Below are 22,332 nucleotides of genomic sequence, written 5' to 3' on the forward strand. Positions count from 1 at the left end.
TCTCGCTGCCCGCCCCGGGCGCCGCCAGCGGGGCCTGCCGCGGCCGCCTGTTGCGGGCGGTGCTCCCGGCCGGCGCCCGGGGCTCGGGCAGCGCCGGGTGAGGGGGCTCGGGGCGGGGGCTCGGCGGCTGTTCCCGCTGCTGGAGGGGCTGTGCCGCCCTCCCCATCCCGGAGCGCTGGGTCTGGGCGGTAAATCCGGCATAAGCCGCGGTAAAGCCGGCGGGAAGGCGAAGCGGCCCCGCGGGTGTCCGGCCGGGAGCCCCCGGCTCTGTCCCTGTCTCCTGGCAGGAGCTGCGGCCCCGCAGGGGGCGAGGAGGCACCTGTTGGAAAGGAGTGGTTTGGAACATCTGTCGGAATATAGTCGTGCGTCTAAGGAAGGGAGGTTAAGATAAAGTGTAATAATGGCTTCAAACTGAAAGAGGGCAGGCATATATATTAGGTATATAGTAGATATTAGGTGTATCTGTGGTATTAAGAATATGGATATATGTATGATGTTGGGAAGAAATTCTTTACTGCGAGGGTGGAACGGGTTGCCCAGCGAAGCTGTGGATGCCATCCCTTGAAGGGTTCACAGCCAGCTTGGATGGGGCTTTGAACAACCTGGTCCTAGTGGAAGGTGTCCCTTCCACTGGATGATCTTTTAAGGTCCCTTCCAACCCAAACCTTCTAGGATTCTATGAAGGATTCCTAGGGAAGATGGATGTACTCATCAGCATGAGTACAGCCAGGCTTCCCTGGCTCCTCTTGGCATACTGGGATGCAAAGTGACACCGGATTCTACTTCTTCTGTCCTTTCCATCTCTTTTGTTTGGATTTGTTCGTTGGTTCTACAGTCTATTTTTTATTATTTCAAAGAGAAAACAAACAAACCTCATTTGAGCCAAAAATTCATGAGCTGTGTAAAGCAAAGTGTGTGTTAATCAGGTAACCGTGACCTGTGTGCTGCTGGTCATTTGCCTGAGGACAGGACACAAGAAATCAGAGCTCCTTCGGGGGGGGTGGTGTATTTGTGTTCTCCCCTCTGCTTGGCAGCAGTTTGCTGTGAAAAGTTCTGGTAATTTGGCAGTCAGGTACCCTGCTCTGGAGCTAAAGGTGTGAGAAATATTAGAAAAGAAAACAGCTTTCCTCTTTAGTTGGCAGGATCTAGTTGAGAACAGAGGCTGTTGTGTTTAGCTCTGGTCATAGATATGAGTTTGTCTATGCTCTGAAGAACTTAAATGTAAGTTTTTATGCCAAAGATTAAAAAAAAACCAAACGGAGCTGTTGTCCCTCTTGTACAAACAGGACACTTGGGCTCAGAGAAATGCAGTGACAGCTTTAGCTTCCCGCAGTCCATCTGTGGCATACCCTGGCACTGAACCTTTAACCACTGCCTGTCTGCTGAACCAGGGGATTATCTCTCGCTTTAGTTGCCTCTGTTAGGCAGCACTGAACCTTATTCCTGTTTCTGAGACAAGAGAAAATAAAATAAAAAAGTCTGCTTTTCAGAACATAGCCTTGAATGCAGTATTTGAAAGCGTGTTGTGAACTTTGTGAAATGAGAAGGAAGGACTGTCTGCCTGGTGATTGTTTTTGATGTGGTATTTTTCTCCACTTTATCTCTGCTGCAGGACAGCTGCTTAGCACAAGCTGATTTGCCCTATACGGCTGTTATGTACTTCAGAATAACTGTGGCTGAGTGAACAGAGGGAATACACATCCAATTCCACAATCTGCCTGAGAAAATAGTTTATATCCCCTGTTTGCCTTGGATTAATGAGGTAGGAAAAACAGATACCAATTAATCCTAAAACTGTTAATAAAAAGGAAGAGAGTACATGTGATGCACAACTGTCATTAGAGGATATTGAAGACTTTAGAATCAAAAGCAGAGAATTGTGGCATTTGTGCAGGTGTTTTGAATGTGTAGGCCACATGGGAAATTTTCTAGTCCCTTGTACATTTGTTTTGTATAGATAAAATTACTTAATTACTAGTATTTTTAGTAAAGTTTGAGCTTTTAGTTACATGTTTTACACAAGCAGTGCAAGTGTTCTGTTAGTCTGTAAAAACACTCAAGATGAAACTAATTTGTGTATGATGGCAAGAAATTATAGTTTATGAATAAATTTTTACATTTTTTGATTTTACAGGGTGAACGAATTATAGAGAAAAAAAGTGAATTTAATTTTATTACAATTTTGTCATCAGAGAATATTGAAATAAGATTGTATATTATATGAAGAGTGAGAACCCTAACCTAACAGCAGTTTTTAAACTTAACTTAGTATGTGACAAGAAATAATTTCTCCCCTTGTTTTCTGTGGGTGGGAAGGAAAACCCTACCAAATTTTCCCTTTTTTTTAATCTTTTTTTTTTTAAATTTAATGTAAACTTACAAAACATGCATCAGGTTGCAGATAGAGTTGTTGTAGAGGAAAGAGTAATAGTCTTTTTCTTGATAGTACAAATGTGCATATTTCCGTAGTTTGTAATGAATTACAAAGTTTTTAATGGTTTAGCTGAGCTGGAATGGGAAGTGATGGAAACAGAGAGAATAAATTCTGAAGATTTGGAAGGTCCTTTGGCAACTGGGGAGTATGAGGTGGTTCCAGCTACAAGAGCAGCTTCAGATGCTGATGGATGTGAATTGTAGGGGTCACGAAGGGGACTTGAAAAACAAAATACATGAAATTCATGAGACAGTAGCTGGGTAGTGGTGGAAGTTGGACTAGACAGAGGCAGATTTGTACATGTGAGACTCAGGACTGGATTTTATTCTATCAGAAAAAAAGGAAAAAAAAGAATAAAAGACCATGAGCTAGCAAAATTACTTAACTTGCAAAACAACCTATTTAGAACAGCAAATGGGAGACTTTAGCAGTGGGTTCTCTTTTTATTTAGTTGACTGTTGATAGAAAGTAGTAAGTGCTGAACGAACAGGCAGGAAACCTAAAGTAGTGCATGGAAAATAGATGCTGTGTGAAAACATTGTGAAAGAGTTGTGATGCACTGGGGTTATCTGTTAACCTAGAAAACATCTCTGAAAGGAGCTCTTCATTCAGAAATACTTTGGACGCATAAATCAGCAAATCTTTGTGATATTTTTGAAATAGGTGTTGTGAGAGGTTAGTAAACACTGAAGGGGAGTCGAATTGATTTTTAAGCTCTAGCAAGCAGTAAAATTTATCACAATTAAGAGCATCTAATAACTGGTGCTAGCTTAGTTACTGGCTTAGTTATCAGTTTTTGTAACAGATAAAATATGAGCCCAGTAACCAGTCTTTATTCCTGCAGTCTTGTCTGACGTGGGCTTGCATGGGTAATGTCACGCAAACAATCCCTTTGGATTTAGTGGAATTGTATGTTGATAGCAAAGGCCCAAAGTGAGTGTGCTGAATCCTCTTGCACAATAACTGAAATAGTTTGAAAATTGAGACATCTGAGCTTTTCGCAGTAATGGAGATATGAAACCAGAGCAGCTATTTTTTTTTTTTCTAATTTTGTTGATATACACTGTAAGCAATGTGTGAAACTGCCAAACAAATGCCATTTTCCATTCTTAGAGAACTTAAAACTAGGCACAATGGGACATATCACAAATTACAGTAGGGATACTTCATGGAATAATTTTAAGTATTTAGAAGCATTTCTAGTGTCAATTGGTAGACTTCTGTTTTTCATTTCTCTAAGGAAGTTATAAGTTTGCTGAAGCTAATGAAAATCTTCAATGTTAAGACTGTAAACAACCATAAAAAGCTTTTGTCTGTACAGAAATTCAAAATTCTTGTCTTGGAAAACTGCAGGTATTTTTGGCAGATTCTAAACAATTCTGTTGATTGGTCTTGCTCATAGCAAAATAAAATTCTAGAAGTGAAGGTTTCTTTTCTTTTCCGTATTTCAAAGTCATCCATGAGGAGAACTGCTGCAAAATGTTCTTGTCAGGGTTGTTGCAATGAGAAAAATTCTGGGTTTAAATAAATATTTTGAATATTTTTAAGTTTGTCATGGTCATAGCAGCTTTTTCTGAAGAAACCAGTGTGTTATTACTGTGATGAGCGATGGCTAAGGTTTTTTTTTCCTCAAGGAAGGTAAACAGACTCTTTGTTTCCATTATTCTTAGATATTGTCCTCTAAGTATATTTACAGTGTCGCTCACAAGCATGAAATTATTTGCTTATCCATAAAAGAAAACATGGGTGTATGGTACTTCTTTTTCTGTTTGCTCCTTATCTTTGTAAATACAGTTGCTACATGGATATTTTCCTGGGTCTGTCAAAATGGGATTTCTTCAATTTTTGCTTTGCCCCTCTCCTACCACATTATTTTTATGTTTTGGTTATTATTTGATTATATAGCTGATGTAGCTTTAGGTGAATTGTTTCTCAGCCATGTTTTTTTCTTGGGCTGTGGGGCCTTAAGGAGTGGAGCACAAATACTAGTTTGCTGCTTTGATCTTGCAGCACTGTGTGACACAGTCAATGTCCCATGCTCTTGACACTGGATTGAGGGTAGAGGTTGCAAATAGATGAAGAAATATATCGCGTGGGTTGTTCTGTGTCAGAGGCCTTGTGGTTCTTTCACTAGGCAGAGGAGAAGAAATACTGCATTGGAACTCAACTTTGAAAAGCTTACAGCTGCTAGAAAAAGTGGTTATCCCATATTTAGTGGTTACCAGGCATCCTTAGATGTTCTGAGAAATACACTTAATTGTTAAGAAGAAAGTTCTTCTAAGAATAACTACATTCACTACAAGAGTTTAGCTTGCTTTTCCTTTATAAAAAGCAAAAAGTGAGAATTTTTTAGTCCCTACTTACTAAAAATGGTGGCTCTCTGTTAACCTTTGACTCTCTTCAAACAAGTAAACGACATGTATTTTGCTTTTGCCTTTCAGATTTCCTTATGTGGTCGAGTAGATGTGTTTATTTCAGCCTTAAAATTGCTGGTGCAAATCCTTGCTATGGCATCTGTGGCTTCACCGGTTATATTTAAGGAATTTTGTCCCTTATATTATCTCCTCAATGCCATTCCTACAAAGATCCAAAAAGGCTTTCGCTCTATTGTGGTGTATCTCACAGCACTTGATACCAATGGAGACTACATTGCTGTGGGGAGCAGCATTGGGATGCTTTATCTCTACTGCAGACAGTTAAACCAGATGAAAAAATACAATTTTGAGGTAAATACCAACTTTTACTGTTGTCTCTTCTGATGAAGCTGAGTTGCTCAGAATTGAGCTCCTGTTTGTGTCTCATTAACTTTGTGAGTTCTTGGTATGGTTTGTTTCAACAGGGGAAGTGTGAATCTATTACTTTTGTAAAGCTGCTGAGCTGTTTTGATGATCTGGTTGCTGTTGGTACAGCCTCAGGTCGGGTTGCAGTTTTTCAGCTTGTGTCTTCATTACCTGGAAGAAACAAACAGGTAAATCTTTGCATTTGGCTAAACTTCTGTGAGGTTTACTATAGCCAGTCCTAATAGAGTGTTACTGTGATTCTTTGTAATAGTGAAACACAGCAAGTTTTGCCTGATTAAGAATCTGTGAATATGTTTTAGGCTTCATATGTTAAGCTTAAAGAAACGATACTCTTCAAACATGCTTTACATTACAAAAACCGTATTTAATCAAATATGCTTTTGAGAGATTCCTCCTGTGTAACAACTGATCAATTCAGTGGTGGGGTTTTTGGATTTGTCTTTAGGTTTTTTGTGCTAAATAAACATTAGAATGACCTCCACTTTTGTACTTGATCTCCAATTAAATCAGGCAGGAGTCACTGAGTAGGCTTTGTGCCTCCATTTTCTCTTCACCTCATTCCTGTATTGCTTTGATACTGTTTCACAGCTCCGGAGATTTGACGTTGCTGGCATCCACAAAAGTAGCATTACAGCTTTAGCTTGGAGTCCCAATGGAATGAAATTATTCTCTGGAGATGACAAAGGAAAGATTGTCTACTCTGCCCTAGACCTAGACCAGGTGAGCATTTGTTATAGAGACCTTATTCACATTTACACTTTCCTGAAAGAATGCTTGTGTGTTTACATATCTAGCAGTTAGGTAATTGCTTAGTGTCGTGTATTTAATTGGATGGCTTTATTGGTATGTGTACGCTTGGTAAAGTGTGTGCACACCCATATGACAACCACTGGATATCCTTCACAACTGCCTTACCTTTTTTAAAAAGTAATACATATTAAAAGAAGTAGTGATCCTTCTCTTTTTTCAAATTTCTGTCTGAATAACTATCGTATCTTCCTTCAGCATTCAGCCAGTACTTTCTCTTTTGTTTTGAAAGGGTACTTTTGAAGGATGTGACTTTATGGATGAGGTCATTTTTCCAGAATTGTTCAGCATCTAAGTCTGGAGTGTAGAATGAAACTAATATTTGGGTGCTGCTGGCCTCACATGCATGTTACGAGTAAATGGAATTTTTCTAACATCTTGTTTATTATACAGAGCTGGGATGTCAACAAAACAAATGCTAATTTGAATTTCTGTATGGGAGAAATATTTAGACAACGTCTGTCCTAATTTATCTGTGACTGTCCCTCGTGTGCTTTGACAGAAGGGTTTACATTGCCAAATGTAATGATTGTCTCAGCACTGTATGACGCAGCAGTGGAAGAAAACGTGTCCTGGAGCTTCTATTGATTTCAAGTGAAATGTGTTAGCTAATATTCCAAGAGAAATTGAATTTCATGGTGTGCCACTGTGGCATACACAATCTCCCTCCCTCTTGCCTACATAAATGAATTCCACGTTTTAATATTAATTGATCTTTGGGCAACCAGAGTTCAAAAGCTTTTGTTTGTTTGTTTTCTCTTGGGCTTATAAATTTCTTCGGAGTGTTAGTTACTACCTTGTATTTTTAGGAAGGTTTGACTCTTGTTGATTGTATGTATCTTCTGAAGGGTATTTGCAACTCCAGCCTTGTATTGGAAGAGCCATCTTCGATTGTCCAGTTGGATTACAACCAGAAGGTGCTGCTTGTCTCTACTTTACAACGCACTCTACTTTTTTACACAGAAGAGAAATCCGTCAACCAAGTTGGAACACAGCCCAGAAAAAAGTAACCCTCATAAAATCTTGATGCAGGCACATCTATTAATGCTAGCATTTCAGAGTGGATTACAGAGAGAGTGATCTAAGCAGTGAAATTAATACAACGCAGCAGACTGCTCATACAAAGTTAGTTACAGTAGCTCTGTGTGATCAAGCATGAAATGACAATTCTACCTATTTAGAGAGTACGTGTTTGCAAATATGTGACAATCGTATTTTCAAGGCACTATTATGCAAAAATATTTTAAGATGTTTTCTCATAGTTTAAACTGAAATCACTGCCAAACTTCCTCTGCCGTCCCTCTTGGTTTACTGTGACTTGGTGTGAGCAAGCATTGTAATCAGGTCTGTCTAATGGGTGATGAAATATTTAATGCTAAAAGCAAGTCAGCATCCCAATTTTTCCTGTACACTGAAGTGAATTAAAAGGGAAAATGTATAGAAAGCTCTTAATTTGACTTGAAAACTAGGAACTTGTGTGGCTTTGACATCTTCTATTGTGTAATCTCTCTCGGATATGAAGGAAGAGGGAACCCAGTCCTAGAACAGCATGACTGACTATATCTGTAAGTAGCGGACATTGACATTTGAAAGAAGGTCCCTGATGTATCTGTCCAGGGGTATGAATAGTAAGAGGGTTTTCCTGGGTGACAGTAATGCTGTTTCTGTGTATGAGAGATGAAGGTTTCAACAGCTGAGGTCTGTTCCATGCTTCTTGCAACGAGAGGTTATCAGTTTCTTAGCGTTGTTTGGTAGTATTTTGCTTGTTTTTTATTCTGGGAGAGAGATGATGTGTGGTAAGATCTTTCTGAGATGGACATAGTGCCATTAAGGGTATGAAGCTTATTAGGAAGAGTCATTTAATTTGCCTAATTGATGTAGTGTCTAACATGCAAAGCTGAGGGGAAACTGCTGTTATTTGAAAGCACTGCTCTTGTCTTACTGTATCTAAATTTGTACTTTGGACATTTGAATATTTTAATCAAAGGACTTTTCTTTTTGATAATTTGCGGTCGTGAATTTGTACCATTAGTTTTAAAAATTGTTTCTAAGTTGAGTATATAGCTTTTAAAATAAATTCTTTTGCATTTTAGCACTGGCAAGTTTGGAGCATGTTTTATACCTGGCCTGTGTAAACAGAGTGACCTGACGCTATTTGCTGCCAGACCTGGGCTTCGTCTCTGGAAGTCTGATGTTCATGGAACTGTTCAGGCCACATTCATATTAAAAGATGTATTTGCTGGAGGGATAAAAACTTTTGAACTGTATCCTCGTTTGGAACCACCTGACAGAGGAAGTTACAGCTCTCCAGAGAAACACCTTGGGCTTGTTTCGTGCTTTTTCCGAGAAGGATGGGTGCTGACCTGGAATGAATACAGCATCTACTTGCTAGACACTGTGAACCAGGTAGATAAACCTTGTGGGTGCATATTTTATTTCTTTCTTGTTTTTGTTCATGATGTGCCATGAGACACTTAAAATGACCAAAAAAAGACTTTATTCTCTCCTTTTTCAAGTTGTTATTGCAATGATACGCGCAAACTAGCTCAATATGTTATATATAAAAACTACATTTATTTAAAGCTTTCAGTTCAGGTGTTAATGTCATAATCAATTCTGATGCTTAGCAAAGCATCTAGAAATCTAAAATCTAGTAATTAATGCAAATTTTTATGCTTATAAAATATGCTTGAAACTATTTATTTTTTCCTTTCTACTGCTGTTGGTGTCTGCAAAAAAATAAGTACTACATTTTATTTGGTGTGGAGTGAGGTGTTGTTTGTTTTGTCTTGTTGAAAGTGCATATGGAAGTGAATACAAGCTAGTATCTTTTTGTCTAAATGTATTAGACATTTGTACTATGGCATTCTTCTGCCAACAAACTGTGTACTCCCGAAGTTGTTATATTGTTGCTGCTAGCTGGATAAAGTGAATATATCTTTGGAATTGAAGTTAGTATAAAAATTAGTTACACTGTGATTAAAGGGCTCTTTCCTGTTGTTTTTTTCTATTTTCTTTCTTTTTGCTAAGATAAAAATCTTTATCCTGTAACTGCTTACGTTGATTAAAATCCAGTGAACAGTTTTGTTGAGTACCATGTTTTGCAAACAGTGTGTTAATCTGATGCCAATTATTTGTTTCTGTGTTGACTCTTTATAGGCTTTGATTGGTGGCTTGGAAGGATATGGTGATATTGTGTCTGTGTCCTGTACCAACAATGAGATTTTTCTCTTAAAGGGAGATAGAGACATAATAAGAATTTCAAGTAGACCTGAAGGACTGTCATCAATAGGTTTGTATAGATTAGTAAGCTTTAGTATGTACCTCATGGAACATGGTGCTTAGGTATTTTTTTAATATAAACCCAAAAAAACCAAAACCAACAAAAACAACCCAAAACAAACCCCTTCAGATTATTGCAAAAACCTACCAGGTTCTGTAGAGTTGCTTATCTCTTTTAACAGATTATATTTAGAAATCTGGTTTATCTGCTTATCTGCTGTTTTGGCTGTAGTGAGAATGGGGGCATTAAGAAATTAAATATGATTCCCTTTTTTTGAGAATGGATCAGCATTATCCTAATGAGGAATCTCTAATCTGTGCATTTGAGACCGTATTCTGAACCACGACACTGAAGCAGTTTGGATTCCTGATCATGGTTATCCCTTTACTGGTCAGTCTCAATAGCTGAATTGTTGATTCTGTGCCACCTGTCACCACCCACATTCTGGAGAAAATCTCAGCCTTCCTCACAATGAAAAAGAAAGAACTGACAAATAAACCCAAAGAATGCTCGCTAAAATTCCAAACAGAATTTGAGAGTTTATTTTCATATTTGTTGCCATCAAAGTTCAGCATTTATGTTACTAGAACTCTCTGGAAGGGACTACTAGTGCATTTAAAACACTCCATCTTAGCTTTGTTTTAGCAAAATGCTAGTAAATATGCAATGAAGTCTCATTGAATGCTGGAGAACTTAACTTTCTTATTATTGCATGTTAGTGATAGCTTTAGTCATTTAAGCAGTTCTTTACTCACAGACTTGTAGAGACTAAGTATAGTTTGCAAGGAGCCTTCTTGAATTATATTTTATTTTAATCACCCCAGCAGTTTATTTGGTAGTTTTCCTTGATTTTTTTCGAGCTACTGAATGTTTGAATGAGGAAGGTAAAGATATAGGATGGCACTTCAGCGTGTGATACAATTCCAAGCTGCAGACCTGCCTGTACTTTCTTTATACATAAACATAAATTCAGAATTTTGCTAGTAGAAGCTTCATACAGAGTTTGGGGGATTGATTTTACTAAAATGTTTTCATATAGGTTAACTTACAGGAAGCTTACATTGCATGTGTGTGCAAATATATATATATAGGTATATACATATATATATATTTTTAAAATTTTGTGAACTTAGAATTTTTTTTTTTTTTCCCTAAAGATTCTTTTCTTTCCATACTCTCCAAGGACTAAGCCCCTACTCACCTGATGCTAGTATTTATTCTTGAACTAGTATTTATACTTTTCTTTTGGACAATTTCAGATGTGAATTCAAAATTATTGAATCCTTTAACAGATACGAGTCCTAAATTGCTGACTCCATCATCAGTAGTTTCATCTGTATCATCCAGCCCTTCAGTGGAAACAGATAAAAAAATGGTTACTTCCCTTTTGGTTACTGGTGATAAAAATGGTTCTTCGGTGAAAGATGATCTGGAAACTCCAACACCGTCTGAGAAAAGTTTTGATAGAATGGGAGACTTGAGCAATGAAACCAGAAAAAGGGGCTGCTCTGTAGTAAGTGAATCACGAAGCAGGAGCAGTTCTGTGAACTCTGTGGACAGTGGCTCGAGCTTTATGATGTGTGCAGACCAACTTTCAGAAGCTCAGAGAGAAGGTCAGCTTTCTTCACAACGGTTCAGCACCATCAGCTCTGAAGATTTTGATCAAGAACTCATTGTAAAGCCAATTAAAGTAAAAAAGAAAAGAAAGAAGAAACAGGGTAGGTCTGGCAGAACTTTCCCTGTCACTGCTTGTTATTAGAGCATAGTCACTTCTGGTGCTTCACGGGAGAGAGTGGGTCTGTTTGGCATGCTTTGCTTACGTTGTATTGTCATGCTTCTGAAATAATTGAGGAGTCACTGTGGGCCATTTCTGTTTTGGATGAAAGCCTGTTTTGAAAGTGATAAATTGATTAAGTCTTCTTAGATCTATTTGTTTTATTCTTTTAGTTTTGTTTTGCTTCATTTAAACATGCTCGAAGTTCTAATGTATGGATTAATGGCAGCATGAAGTGGACTCTGTTTCCAGTGTTATGTTGGAATTGTGTAATATCTGTTAATCCTATTCTGAATATTTGACAGTGTCTTTCTTAGCCATTGTTTTTAGTTTACTAAAATAGTGTGAGTACTTGATTGTTTTAATTGTTTACTGTTATGGTGTTACAACTTGAAAATGTTTTGCTGTTAAGACTTTTTTTGGCTTTATGTATATCATTTAGTGTTAAGGTTGAAAAAAATCAGTACATTGAAATTTAGATTTAGCTCTGTTCTTCCCCCAGTTATAAAAATACTTTAATTTCTTAGTTTGCATTGGAATTTGATTGTACTATTATTATTTACACCCCCCCCCTTTTTTTTTTTTTGTGAGAACAGAAAGTGGGACAAGGAAAAACCACAGCTCTCTGGAAGGCACACCAATTTATGAGCGTCAGCTTTCTGGTGACAGTCCACATTCATTGAATGCGGACTCCTTTTCCATGACCTCCAGCATAATGAGTGGCAGCATCGATCATTTGAGCACTGGATCTCCAGATCAGGAAAGCATGTTCAGTATGGAGTCCCATACAATCTTGCAAGAAGATAATGGTTCAGAAACTTTCAGTGTCCTGCAGTCTCCTGAGTCAGCAACTGTACTAATTAATGAAGAAAATGGAGAGGGGGTTGATTTGCAGAAGCTTCCAAACAGTGACAGTGGCATGGGTACTTCAGCTATTATAGATACTTTGACATCTGCATCTCCTCTGATCCTCACAGAAGACTTGACAAGCAGTGTTGATGGTGATTATAATGGTAGTGTGGTTTCTGCAAGCAATGAATGCTGTCCTGGAAAGCTGAGCCAAGAGGAGGAGCAGGATTTTCCTATGTTGTGTAAAATAGATGAAGATTTGGATAAAATGAAGCTTCAGGATACTGAAAAGTCTTTTGAAGGGCCAGAGCTTACAGACCAGACGTTTTTGGAACGTGACCATTCATTTGGTGTTCAGACATCACTGACATCAAAGGAAAGTGATGAAATTGGTAGGGAAGACCAGCAGGAGCTCTCCCTAATCCACAGCGCTCTGTCAGACCCTTCTGCGCTCCACTTTGACATCTCTAACGATGTTTGTTCAGATAACACTTCCATTTCTGGATGGAATTTTGAAAGTGCAATCAAAGCTAAATCTAGTGCTAGCACTGCTGAATGGGTAGCAGACACTCATGAAAGTAAGATTGAGAAATCTGCCTCGAGTGATGAAGAGGATATTTATGGCCATGGATTACCATATTCATCCTCGGAGACCAGCGTGCCTGAAGCTGGTGCTGTGCCTGGTTCACAGGATGTGGCCAAGATAAGCGCCGATGAAATGGTGCTGTTAAAATCTGATCAGGTATCTGTTTTCAGTTTAGTTAAAGTACCTTTTAATTTTCAAAAGAAACAGCTTTTCAAAAGCAGCGTTCCTGTAATTACTGTCCTTTAAATCTGTAGAGAGCAATTTTTTTTCACTTCATTCAAGTAAACAAGTAAAGCAAAAAGCCAAAAGCAACACATATTGTAATTCTTACGAAATGCGATGTATCTGACTTCAGAATGGGCAATGTGTGCTTACAATGAAGAGAAGCTGCTCTGGCTGTATTATTCCCAGCTCAACAAAAATGATGTTAGAAAGCCATCCATTACAGAGTGAGCAGTAAAACCAAGTCATGCTCAAGTACTGCACGTTGTTTGGGTCTCCAGTAGCCCAAATACTGTGTGAATGCTGTTCCCAAATTCAACTGACTTCATGGGGAATTAATGCTGATTATCTCACATGGCTGGCTCCTGGTTAAGGGTTATTTTACCTGTAAATACTCAAAATAAGGATTAGTCTCTGTGCCGCAGCCAGCAGTTAGAGCTATTTAAAACGATTACAGTTTCTTTTTTTCTGTTATCCCTTTTTCCTTTATTGTTATTTTTCTGTTATCTCTCTTTCCTTCATTGTTATTTTGTGGATGAACGTTTCCAGAAACAATAATTCTCATCAGACTATAGAAAAGAAGTACTAAAAATTAATTGTAAAATCTGCAAAACTGCCAGACTTACTGGAATTTTTAGCAGAAGTCTGAAGAAGGAAATGCAGTTCTTCTAAGTTGGGGTTTTTTTAGGTCTGTGGATTTTTATTTTTATTTTTTTTAGATCTGTAACAGCCTTGAATTGAGAGCAGCCAAGAATTTGTTCAAAAAGGCTGAGTTACAAGTTGGTGGTGTCCAGTCTAGTAACAACTGCAGCCCAAACTGTAGAAGGCTTCTAGTTTCAGGTTATTGTGTTCTCTCACTGTGACATGTTCAGAAAGGCTCCACTAATCCTTTCATTGTAGGTCATGTGTGCAGTGCTTGAGTTCACAGCAAACAAGCCATCAAAATTTCAGATAGCAGCCTGCAAACCAAACTTCTGCAAGACATGGCTCCTGTACCATACAGAGAGTACTGGAGTTAGATATTTAGCTGTCTTTGCATTCCAGCTGTCTTGTTCCCTTTGCTCATCACTTCCTAGACAGTGAATAATTTCCTGCACTAAAGACAGACTGTAGCTTTTTATGTATTCCTTTTTTGCACCTGCCATTTACTTTAAGTATGTGTTCTTTAACTAATAAGAGAAGATTTTCCACTTTTTGGAGGTGGATGACAGTGTGGAGGGGTTTGTTTTTTTTGCTAAAACTGTTGTTCTAGCAGTCTTATCGTGCAGTACATAGAGAACACTGACAGATGTAGTTTTTATTTTACACAAGGCAAATTTATTCATTGATTAAGGTTACTTAAGATTCTTAAGTTCAGCGTTTTTTAATCAAAACATGGGAGGTGCTGTACTTATATACCCGTTTTCTTGTGCAGTTGGAAGTCACCTGACACTGTTCTGACTGTACAGTTTTTAGTTTGCAGAGAGTTGGATGGGATACTCTGGCCCTGGTTATGGCATCCTGAGCCTGGTTGTTTCAGAAAAGTACATCTGGTGCCTGGACTACCGAGGCAGCCTGTACTGCAGTGCCCTTCCTGCGGCCGGGCTGCGCTGGCAGAAGTTTGAGGATGGAGTCCAGCAAGTGGCAGTGTCCCCGTCAGGTAGGTTGGTTTCCGCTGCACTATCACCTGGAAAACTTGCATAAACTTGGACATTTTCTTTGCTTTTTTGTTTAATTAGATGAAACTTCTAATTTTTCAGATTACAGATAGAGTTCAGTGCAAATGTAATTTACACTTAGGCAGTTTATTGTTTTTTATTTAAATATGGTATTTATGAAAACTTGGTTGTTTATGGCTTGTCTCATGTAAAAATAATGTGTTGGTTTTGTTTTTAAAAAAAACCCCTCACAGTTACATCACTTCATCTTCACTACCTCTGCATCCCATGTTGTAGTGTAAGTGGCTGTCTTTCTAATGAGTTCATGTTGCATTTTGGAAGATTTTCAACCTGCATTTGCCTGACTAAAGTGAACTTCAGAAGTAGCAGTTCAGTGGTAGGCAGAGATGAATGAAGAGCTCCCTTTCTATACAAAACTTTGATTTTTGTTACAGAACTACAGAAATTCTTTACTGTGGGGGTGGTGAGGCAATGGAACAGGTTGCCCAGAGAAGCTGTGGTTGCCCCATCCTTGCAAGTGTTCAAGGCCAGGTTGGATGGGGCCCTGAGCAATCTGGTGTAGTGGAAGCTCTCCCTGTCCACATCAAGGGGAGTTGGAACTAGTTGATCTTTAAGGTCCCTTTCCACCCAAATGATTCTGTGATTCACAAATTTAAAATTCTTTTTGTTGTAAATGTTGAGTTGCTTTTGCATATGTGTGGATTTGTTGATTTGCTTTCTTTTTAAATACTGAAGAAAAAAATGCCTTTTAAGGTTTGATGCATTTGCATATGGATTTGTTCTGAGTGGTTGGGAAGGAGGATTATATTGGATTAAAAATAAGTAGGTTTTTGTTATAAACTTGTCACTTTTGGCCTTCCAGATTGTTCCAGGACTGGTGGGAAAATACAAGTTTCTCAGCTATTTCCATTACTTTGTCTCCTGCCTCACCACTACTTTTCTTACCTGTTGTTTCTGAAAGCACATGTCAATCTTCCCTTCTCTCAGTAGGGGAAGACTTGCTATCTGTTTTAAGAAGAAAAAAATTCTATTTAATCTGTAGCTGACCTTTGTTATGGCTAAAACAATTTAGGAGTAGTTGTACTAGGTGAGATCGTAGGTTCATCCAGCTCAGTATCTTACCCTTAAGAGTGGTCAAAAGTGGGTCCCTGCAGAAAAGTCAAAGCAATGGGCACGTGTGACGTGTGCCCTTGGTAGTTTCAGGCTACAGTTGGTGGCTCAGAGATTTCCTGGGCAAAAGGTTGTTCTTCTGCGTTTACTATCCTTCAGTTCCAGGAACTCACCCAGCTTTTCATTGAATCTATGGAAGCTTCTAGCATTTTTGCCATGGATGTATTAATGCTGGGAGCACGTTAACCACAAATGTCAAAGTGGAATCAAATGCTACTTTGTAGAATTATTCAAAGGAGGTTAATATGACAATGTACTGTTCTGGTATGAACTAGCAGTTAAGTTTGGGCTTCTGTCTGGTTTTCTTTTTCTAAGCTGTCCTTGCTAATTCAAATGAGGGGAGAATTCTAGAGAAGGATTTGTGCAGTGGCATTGCTGAGTAGCGAGAAGGTAATAACACTGCCCAATGCAGGATGGGACAGCACACCTGGTCAGTCACTTGTGACTGGTCCACAAAAGCTGTGATTTACTACTAATATTTGTGAAAGGTGAAAGTACCAAAATTAAACCCTTTTCCTTTATGCACCAAGGATGTACCAGACTAGTACAGAAGCAAGCCATGAACCTCAGTCTCTCAGCATTGGCCCTGACATGGAGCTTGTTTGTTAGTGTTCAGTGTTTAACTGAGGAAAAGAAACTTGCATTTGAACATTTAAAAATCACACATATTCTAATGGTATATGCATTTCAACAGTTCTTAGACAAGTTAGTCACTGCTCTGGTCTTGCATTTAAAAAAAAAATTCCAAGTGTTTTTTAATCTTGCATTTTTGTTTAATGCTACTGCTTTACTTTTCCTCTCCCATTGGTTTGGCTGTAGGTGGGACACATCAGCTGAGTCTGTTACAGTAATTGCTGAGTGCTGTTATGTTCTCTCTTAACTCCTCATATAGGGGCTCTTCTCTGGAAGATTGAGCAGAAGACAAACAAAGCATTTGCTTGTGGAAAAGTAACTATAAAAGGAAAACGCCACTGGTATGAGGCTTTACCCCAGGCTGTATTTGTAGCTTTAAGTGATGACACCGCCTGGATTATCAGAACAAATGGAGATCTGTATCTGCAAACAGGTACCTGAATTAATTACAGGCTCTTTGAATTTTTGCAGGCTGAGATCATTAGATTTCAAATCTATAGAATGTCCACAGTTTGCTATAAACTTTTATCTGCAGCCAGGACATAGGGAAGCCTTTCTATCTTGAGAAAAGTTTGGAAACAGTTGTGAAGTTCTGTGTAATTAGGAGAGTGGGAAAACCAGTTCATGGACTCTTTTTATGTGTGCCAAGTGGAGTACCTACAGTATAGAGAGTGAATGACATGGAGAGGATATAGGATGGATGCAGAGAAATGGAAAGGGATTGCAGAAAATATGAAAATAATGTCCTTGCTTTGACAATGGTATGGTGCACTGAAACAACTGAGCCTTAAGTGCATTTTCTTGATTTAGGGATTGTAACAGTTTTAGAAGGACTTTGAAAGGGGATGAGATACCGTGTGGCTGTTCAGAAGGAATTTAGGTATGGGGGCAGAAAAGGGGAAAGTAGAAGCTGTGTGTTTTGAAAAGCACGGATCTCTTGAAGGTAAGAGTTACCACTTGATAATGAAAGTGTTCTGAGACAGATCGTGAAGTGCTTTGGAAGTATAAACAAGAAGTGGTATGTATTTCATGTGATAGAGAAAGCAAAGCCATGGAGGAATGGAATGGGCTGTGGAGCAGCAATCTTTACAGCTGCCTTCTTGTTGGATGTGAATGAGGCAAGGACTGGAAAAGGCATAGTGCAGTGTCAACTTTGAAGTCATGGCCGTAGTTTTAAGTTCTTCAGTGAATAGAAGAGGATGCATTTGGAAGGTGTTATGGAAACGATAGTAATGCTAAATACAAGGAGCAAGGGTGAAGGTATAAGTTTTAGAGTTAAAGGAGAAAAGTATCAAGGACTCCTGGGCATGCTGGTGTTGCACAGAGAGCTGACTTGGTAAGGAAAAATTACCAATAACGTGATGAAGGAATTGCTGGAAAATGAAGAGGAAGACTGAAGTAAAGGGGAAACTGTAAGACATACTAAAGCAGGACAACATTTCAGAGTGGCTATCAAAATTCTCATTTACTTTTAATTTTGGCACTCTCCTATTTTCTTTTTTAAATTTAATTATTGTAGCACAATACCAAAATTCTTTGTGGATAAGAAAAATGTTTAAGTACACATAATTGTTTTGAAGATAATCTACTCAAATTACTTTCTTTTAATTAAATGTAGTAGTTACAGAGAAATCAAGTGGCCCTGCCCATGGTCATGTGCATAGTGCCAGCCAGCTTGGATAGTGGTGATTAAGAGTGAACTTTTGATGCCAATCACACAGGGCTCTGTGGAGATTTGAATCAATATTTTTCTGCCGTGTGAGAGATTGGTTTGATTACATCAGCTTACATTCTGCTGTTCTTAGGCTCCTAAATTTGTCTTTTGATGCGAGAAGTAAATTTACAGTATTTATGTCTTGTTAATGTGAGACAACCAGTGGAAATTGTTTCTCCAGGATTTTTTCATTCCCTTCACTGTCTCGTCTAACATTTATAACAAAAGTGTGTGCTCAGAGGTTTAGAAATGAGCATTCTTGTTAATTTAGAGTATCACATGGATGAATCTATTTGTACTAGCTTTGGCAGCATGAGATTAAACAAAAACTGCATCTCCTGAGGTGTTTCACATGGAGCTGTGTAAATCAAGCTTCAGTGTAATTGTGAAGAAGATACATTCCTCTAGATTAGATATATAGATGTGTGCAACGTGCCTGTAAAGCTAGCAGAACCTCTTCTTTGCTCCTTTCAGTGCTACAGACTGTGGCATGCTCTTTTGCAATTGCTCTGCAGCCACTATTCAGATCAGGTTGCTTCTCTCCCTGGCATGTTTTGGGCAAAAGTTCATCCTTTACTGGCTTTTCCTTTGATGCTTCTGTCAGGTCTAATAGAGGTTTTATAAATGGAGATTCCTGGTACTGACACTAGAGGGAGAAAAGGAACAGAAATGACAGGACATGACTAGTGGGCCCTGCAGGATGTTGATGGATGTACAGTGCTTTATTTCTTAAACTGTAAACTGACCTATATTAGAGGAAATTATTAATAGTTTGTAGAAAGGAAATAATGATCAAATTACAAATGTTAGCGTGTCAAGGATATTCCTCTTCTCATTTTCTTTTACTGAGTTGCTTTATCTCTTCTCTTTTTGTTGCAAAAAGCCAAAGTTTGTAAAGCAGTCCTCATTTTTTGATTTCTAGGCCTGAGTGTGGATCGTCCTTGTGCCCGAGCAGTAAAGGTTGACTGCCCTTATCCACTGTCACAGGTTACATCCAGAAACAATGTAGTGTGGGCCCTGAGTGAGCAGCGGGCCCTGCTGTACCGGGAGGGAGTGCGCAGCTTCTGTCCTGAGGGGGAGCAGTGGAAGAGTGATATTGTCAGGTAATGGCACTGTGGTGGGACATTCTTCTTTTATTAAGTACTGCTTCTTTAATTCATGCCATAATGGCTTTGATGAGCTCACCAGTTATTTGAGGGTTTGGAGGTTTTTTTCCCCTGAGATTAAATCTCAGCATTTCCTTGGTCATCCAGTCACAGATTTTTATAAATACTTTGTGTAGTTGGTATTTAGCTTTGTAGTTGATCCTGTGTTCGCAGCAGTTGTTTTGTGCTCAAGTTAAAAGCCCTGAGTCTCTACTGCTGGCTTTGAGAATCTAGAATGTAGTCTCTCTTGTGACATCAGCCTGAAGCAATTATAGGAAGAAATTCCAGTTCTTGTCGTCATATGATTTTATCTACTGAATATTCTATTGTGAAGCTTTAACTTGTCTTACCTCACAGCCTAGTATTTTGGCCCTTGAAAAGTCTAAGAAACTACTCAGTATCTTGTTCAAACCTGAAATTTGCATGCACTTTAATTGGTTTATTTAGTGAAAAAGCTGCTTGACCTACACCTTAGCTACATTTAGTGTTCCCGGGGTTTGTATTAAAAGCAGTCAGTATTTGTTCTTAAATTGTCGAGAAAGGTTATCTGAAAGAACTAGCATTGTTCTACCTCTTCAGTGTCTGATACAATCACCTGTTGAATTTTTGAGCTTGAAAATTGTTTACTTATGCAGAAAACTTGCAGTCCTAAATTCAACGTTTACCTTTGCCATATAGTTAGATTGAGTTTTCTATTTATGGTCCCTGAACTGTTAGTATTGTTCTCAGAATAGGTCAAGGAAGTTGTAGGAGACACATTTATGAGGCTGTTTTATCAAAAACTCAAAGAACACAGCTCTTGATTGCTTAAAATAGGTTTTGTTTAGTTTTATTGTTATGTATCCAAGTTTCAAATCTTTAGTAATCTTTGAAGGACTTATTTTTTTTTATTGTTGAATGTTTTTTACTTATACAAACTAATGAAATATTAACTACTGAATAACTTTGAAAATTTGATATCAAATGTGTTTTTTAGCTTGGCCCCACTGAGTTCAATCATTGTAAACTGCTATTAGCATTGTAACAGTTTCCTTAAGATACCATAAACATAAATTTGAAGTAAGGTTTTTAATTTTTTTGCTTGTTTGCATTTCCAGTGAAATGCAAGCTTTGGAGCCAGTGTGCATAACCCTTGGAGATCAGCAGACATTATGGGCTTTGGATATCCATGGCAATCTCTGGTTCAGAACTGGTATTGTTTCAAAGAAACCACAAGGAGATGATAACCATTGGTGGCAAGTAGGCATTTTTTTATTTTGCTTTCAGTTTAGTCTTTTAGCTTGGGTTTATTATTTGTGTTGTTTTCCCACAGGATTCTAAGATAAAAATTAATTGCTTGATATATTATAGCACTCTTTATTCAGTATATTAAAACTGCAGTGTGGCTATGGCTGAAATCCCTTTTCATGTCTGCCATAAAGGGTGGAAGGAAAAACCATCCCATGGTCATCCAGAGCAGCATCACAGGAGTTTTCACAAGAAATGCTCTGCCAGGTCATATCAATGGTGAATGTAGCCTGGTACCTTTACGGTGGCAGTAGAACTTGCTGTTGAGGCAGAGCATCACGTTTGGCTGCTGAATGCAGTCTCTTCCCTTGTCTTCCAGTGCCCATCCTTTTCCTTAGCTGAGTAAAATAAATAATAAGTAACTGTGCAAAGAAAATGTGTTACACATTTTTGCATTCAGTTGAGGTTTCTTTGAACCGTGTGGAGCTGTTTGCCTCAGTCACAGCTCGTGTGAGTAAAACCAACTCAGTTACTGCAAGTGCTGTCTGGTTTTGATTTAGAATTTCTGACTCTGGTTTCTCCAGCTTTTCTTGTTTTCCCCAGAGACAGGAGTGGGGAAGAAGAGGGTACAAAAACTTATACAGAAAATTTGTTTGTCTACATGCCTACCTAAGTTAAAAGAATTTCAGTTTATGTGCATATATAATCTCTTCTTGCATGTGGGCATCATGAGTAGCTTGGCTTTGAGGTTATTGGCAAACTAGTTCTCTTTTTGTGCTCTTAGGCATTTCTTTCCTTTCTAAGAGTATCCCAGTGTTGCCAACCTGGTTGTCCATGGCTGAACTTGGGCAATTGCTTACTTAGACCACCTCCTTCATTATGAATTAAAATGTCCATGAGGTTGTTGTAAAGGAGTATTGCATACAAGTTTTTGTGATGTGGTTTGAATTGCTACACTGCTCAAATTTCTCTCTTCCTTTGGGAAATTGAAAATTCACCTCTTGGTTTGCAGAGTTCAACATGTTTTTAGAGGCAGAGAAGAGGTGACATCCTAAAAAGAAGGGCTTTTATAAATGCAGAATTCTAAGTGGATTGTTGGGTAGGAGGGAGTTGTAAGCTGATGCTTAATATTGATTGTGGTTTATTAGCAAGACACTTATTCAAAATGTACCTTTTTTATTTTTCCCTTCCTGCACTTTGAAGCTTTCTAAACTCTTGGTAGATTTCCTGTCCATAAGGAACACACCCCAAAAAACCAGCTTCTGGTAAAAGATTGTGCAGTTCAGCCAAAAGCTTAATTAATTATCAAGAGCACTTTTTTTTCCCCCAGGTGAGCATCACTGATTATGTAGTGTTTGACCAGTGCAGCCTGTTCCAGACAATAATCCAGGCAACTCATACAGTGGCAACAGCAGCTCAGGCACCTGTGGAGAAGGTGGCTGATAAGCTTCGAATGGCGTTTTGGTCACAGCAGCTTCAGTGTCAGCCCAGCCTCCTCGGAGTTAATGGCAGTGGAGTCTGGATCTCTTCAGGCAAAAATGAATTCCATGTAGCAAAGGGAAACTTAGTAGGTTGGTGTGCTTTTACATCTAATATTTTTAAGTTAAGAAAATTAGGAGGAAATAACTAACTACAGCACCACAAAAATTACCCATGGCAAGTCAGGGCAGCTTTAACAAACATGCTTAAAAATTAAATTAAATGATTCATTAGCATTTAGTCTTAAATACTTTCTCATTTAAAGGGAAATATTTTTTGTGGAAAAGTCATTGTCAGCTGGTGAGCTGTGCACAAGTAACTCCTTTTAGCACCTACACTTCTCTGGGATGAGAAGTCTCTTCTCTGGGATGAGAAGGCAATCTTAAGCTTAAGTTTTATTTAGCACAATGGAGTCTGGTTCACCATCAGTGTGACTATGCAAAACAGTAATGTTACGGTTTTACAGTGCTAGTAGAGGAATTGCTTTATTTTTCTTGCTTTATTTCTCAAAATAGAATTTTGATTTGGTACATTTCTTTGTCCAGGTAAA

At 38.5% G+C, this 22,332-nt stretch overlaps 1 protein-coding gene across 3 annotated transcripts in view; it reads left to right on the forward strand.

Moving 5' to 3' along the window:
• TECPR2 (tectonin beta-propeller repeat containing 2) overlaps positions 1–22,332 on the forward strand; it is a 41,880-nt gene that overhangs the window by 107 nt on the left and 19,441 nt on the right. For 2 of the 3 annotated variants that reach the window (XR_003532656.1, XM_027673990.1), the window contains exons 2-15: positions 1,613–1,762; positions 4,876–5,160; positions 5,274–5,402; positions 5,824–5,955; positions 6,891–7,048; positions 8,136–8,448; positions 9,202–9,334; positions 10,618–11,043; positions 11,696–12,690; positions 14,212–14,395; positions 16,477–16,650; positions 18,854–19,034; positions 20,174–20,315; positions 21,634–21,874. Coding sequence is in view for 2 of the 3 variants with exons in the window: in XM_027673990.1 (XP_027529791.1) it covers positions 4,942–5,160; positions 5,274–5,402; positions 5,824–5,955; positions 6,891–7,048; positions 8,136–8,448; positions 9,202–9,334; positions 10,618–11,043; positions 11,696–12,690; positions 14,212–14,395; positions 16,477–16,650; positions 18,854–19,034; positions 20,174–20,315; positions 21,634–21,874 (3,427 nt within the window). In the remaining variant the exon portion in view is untranslated. The remainder of the gene's footprint in view (positions 1–1,612; positions 1,763–4,875; positions 5,161–5,273; positions 5,403–5,823; positions 5,956–6,890; positions 7,049–8,135; positions 8,449–9,201; positions 9,335–10,617; positions 11,044–11,695; positions 12,691–14,211; positions 14,396–16,476; positions 16,651–18,853; positions 19,035–20,173; positions 20,316–21,633; positions 21,875–22,332) is intronic. The other variant, XM_027673991.1, reaches the window with a different exon arrangement.

This window comes from Neopelma chrysocephalum, unplaced genomic scaffold (genome assembly GCF_003984885.1).
Source record: "Neopelma chrysocephalum unplaced genomic scaffold, ASM398488v2 Primary Assembly neopelma1_24, whole genome shotgun sequence".
NCBI lineage: Eukaryota > Metazoa > Chordata > Aves > Passeriformes > Pipridae > Neopelma > Neopelma chrysocephalum.